The sequence below is a fragment of the Camelina sativa genome, chromosome 10 (genome assembly GCF_000633955.1).
Source record: "Camelina sativa cultivar DH55 chromosome 10, Cs, whole genome shotgun sequence".
Taxonomy (NCBI): Eukaryota; Viridiplantae; Streptophyta; class Magnoliopsida; order Brassicales; family Brassicaceae; genus Camelina; species Camelina sativa.
The window spans coordinates 12,863,124-12,866,544 of NC_025694.1; the positions used below are offsets into that span (position 1 = coordinate 12,863,124).

A 3,421-nucleotide genomic window follows, 5' to 3' on the forward strand; every position below is an offset into this window, starting at 1 on the left:
CAGCAGCAGCTCGAGCTGTTTCCTTGTCAGCGTGATCTTTATGCACCGCTTTCTCCCAGGTTTGCTCTCAGCTGCATCCTGAAGTGATTCCTTGGCCTTCTCTGTTGATGCCTCATCATCTGACCAGACATCTGTGACCTTGTTTCCATGCTTGCAGAGCGATGAGTGAATACAGTTTCCCATGGTTCATAGTTTATGTGATGATGCCATGAATCAAACAATTTATATTCAGCTCTTGGACCAACGTGCAGACCATCATATGCCCNCTTCGTCAGATGCTACTTCGACAGCTTCTTCTTCTCCTCGTTTTCTTTGTCAACGATCTTACCATAATCAAAACAAGTTCCTTCAAATCCCCCACCGTACACTTCGTATGTAGGTTCTACTTTCNATCTAGTTGCACATGCAAATGTCAAAGTCTTAAATATTAATGAAGCATGCTTCCTAGGAGGAAGGCAAAGTCAAATCAACACCGCCCCAGTATTAAACTCAATAGGAGGATATGAAGAGAAGACCATGAATTAATTAATGAGAAGGAGACTTAATCAGCTCTCTAAATTGTTTCAAATGTGTATAACCCGAGTTTGCTAACATTACAAAATCTTTCCTGATCCAGAATATACTGGTATCAGGAGAAAGAAAGCTAAACAGTAGATAAAGCTCGAAGCCAAATAGAAATATCAAACCTACATACCGATTACAAAAGCTACACAGAAACTCTTCCAGATGAGCGTCTAGACTCCAACCATGCCTTTGCCGCAACACTAGTAGTCAAAAACCAGCCAACCTTATCTGGGGCTTCATGGAAAGGAGCATTTAGCTCTTTTAAGTGAGACTCGAAAACAGCTGCCAGACCTTTGTCTGAGTATTTGTGTTTCCCATGTCCAGTGTTGATTCCAAGCAACGGAGGGAACTCTTCTCCAGATTCCAGAGCTGCCTCTGATAAGTCATTCATCCAAACATGAAGAGCTGTCAAGGCTGCCCCCAGAGAGAGACTTTTTAGATGTAAGGACCATTGGGTAGCAGATTTTGATTGGAGACCCGTATAAATGTCACACTCAAGTCCCAGTTGTAGGATCTCACAAGCTCTTTCCAACTTATTGAGATTGACACAGAGATCAATCAAGCAGTTCAAATATGCTTTCTTTACATCAGAGCCAATGGAATCAATCAACTCAGATGCTTCCTTCTTGAACACCCCTTCCTCGCAGTTTTGCTCCTCGACCAACATCTTTACCACTTGACCAAGCTTTGGCTTGGCCTTCTCGACACAGCCAATGAGTTTACCAATTTCCTCACTCGGTGTCTGGGTCATTACATTCAGAAGGCACCCACAGAATCTATCATCCGGAGTAATGCCCAATTCCAACACTTGATCGAATGTCCTCACAACGTCATCTACCTGTTTTGCTTTCCCATAACACTGGATAACTGACGTCAGAACAAAAAGAGTAGGCTCAAAACCAGCTTCTCTCATTTGAAGAAGAGCCGCCTCAGCCTCTGAAACCCTCCCACTGCAAGAGTACACAGTGATCAACGAAGAGAAGGTCCAGCTGTCCGGATCACAAGACCCACAATTCTTCATATCTTGAAAAATCTCAAAAGCCTCATCCACATATCCAATATCAGCACACATGGACAAGAGAGTATTGTAAAGAATCACAGTTAAAGACAATCCTTTATCCTTCATCTCGCGGTAGATAGCAAGTGCATCATCCCCATAACGAGCTCTACCATAAGCTCTAACAAGAGCAGCATAAGTACTCCAGTTGGGTGTAAAGCCATTGCTAATAAGATCCTTGTAGATTATCTTAGCCTGCCAAGGCCTCTTAGCTCTACCCATTGAATCTAACAACCTATTGTAAATAACAAGATTAGGCTTCACCCCAAGAGCCTTCATCTCTTCATAGATATTAAGACACCCATCATAGTTTCCAGAAACACCATAAATCCTAATCAAAGTCGAAAAAGTAACAGCGTCAATACGCCAATTCTCAGTCCTTGCACGGTCATACAAGCTCAAAGCCATCTCAACATCACCAGAACGCCCGTAAGCGTCAATCATAGCTGCCAAAGTGACATTATCAGGCTCACATCCAAAGGAAGACATTTTCTCAAACCACTCAACAGCTCTCTTAGGTACACCACACTGCCTAGCACAGCTAATGATCGTAGTGAAAGTTGCATTATCCGGTTTAACACCGCTCTCAAGCATTTCGCCGAACAGCTTCTCCGACTTTTCAAGATCCTTGCTTTTCCTAAACACCTTCATGGTAACATTGTAGAGAATCACTTCCCTGCTAGGTTTCATCGTCTCCAAGAGATTGTTCAACACAAGTGGCGCAGTTTCAGGGTTATTCATGTTATTGAGAGTAACAACAGCATCTTGCTCAAACAATTTACCACCAAAGCCAGTAATGACATCGCAAACATCAGCGTCGTTTGGTTTACAGGCGTCAAGAGACTCTGCTAGTTTGATAAGAGAAGAGTACCTCGAATCGTAAGATTTCCTACGGAGCTGAGAAGCTCTGGGGCTTTTGGGGTTAACCCAGACGTAGCTTTTGGAAGCTGCGGGAGGTTCTGGTAATGGAAGATCCGCATCAAGTTTGGATTTTTCGGTCCGGGTTTCTTGCGGAATCGCTTCTTGTACTGAAACATGGGTTGCTTGGAGAAGGTTTCTGGAGTGGGAAGGAGAAGAATTGGGGTTGTAAGAGCAGAAGAAGCTTCTTGGAGTGGATTTGGGATATACTGAGAGAAGGTTGCAGAGAGGGAGAGGGTCATGGAGAAGAGATGAGGGAGACGAGCATAGATGATGAAATGACATTTTTGGGGTGTTACTACTTCTTCTTCGTAGTTGCAGTGTAGCAGCCTCGAGAGACCTTATCCAACAGAGCGATTTTTGTAAGAGAAGAAGGAAAGGAAAGGAAGAAAGTTGTGCTGTTTAAGTATTCCTGGATATAACTGCGTGCTGTTTTAAAATGTTGAAATCCACACCGCGTAGTGCGACTAGCTTTGTAATAGATGACGGCGTATTGGGTTTGGTATAGGCCCCATTACGGCTAAATAATAAAAGCCCATAATAGTACGACTGTAATAGTTTCAAGAATTCAAGAATTGTGGAAGGGATATATATACAGTTAGGTTAGGAGATCAAAATATAGAGTTAAGAGACTTTATTTCAAACGAGGCTTTATAGTTTCGTTGAAAATATGGTCTCACGAAAGAAAGTTAGATATCTAAACAAATTTAATAGAGCATTGGCAATAAAATTAGATTTCTAAACAAAGCATGCATCATGCCTGTAGAACAGTAGAAGCTAGCATTTTCATGATTAACGTTAACCTAAAGGTCCTATGGGTGGAAAGGATGAGATGTTCTGTATTTGTCACAGTCGGATACTATTTAGTCCATACAATTTGAA

General features: G+C 42.3%; 1 protein-coding gene across 1 annotated transcript; it reads right to left on the minus strand.

The window, feature by feature from the left end:
- LOC104718735 (pentatricopeptide repeat-containing protein At4g16390, chloroplastic) lies at positions 504-2,905 on the minus strand. The gene has a single exon (XM_010436534.2). It carries the CDS (start codon positions 2,822-2,824, stop codon positions 707-709), a length of 2,118 nt encoding a protein of 705 aa, XP_010434836.1. The 5' UTR covers positions 2,825-2,905; the 3' UTR covers positions 504-706.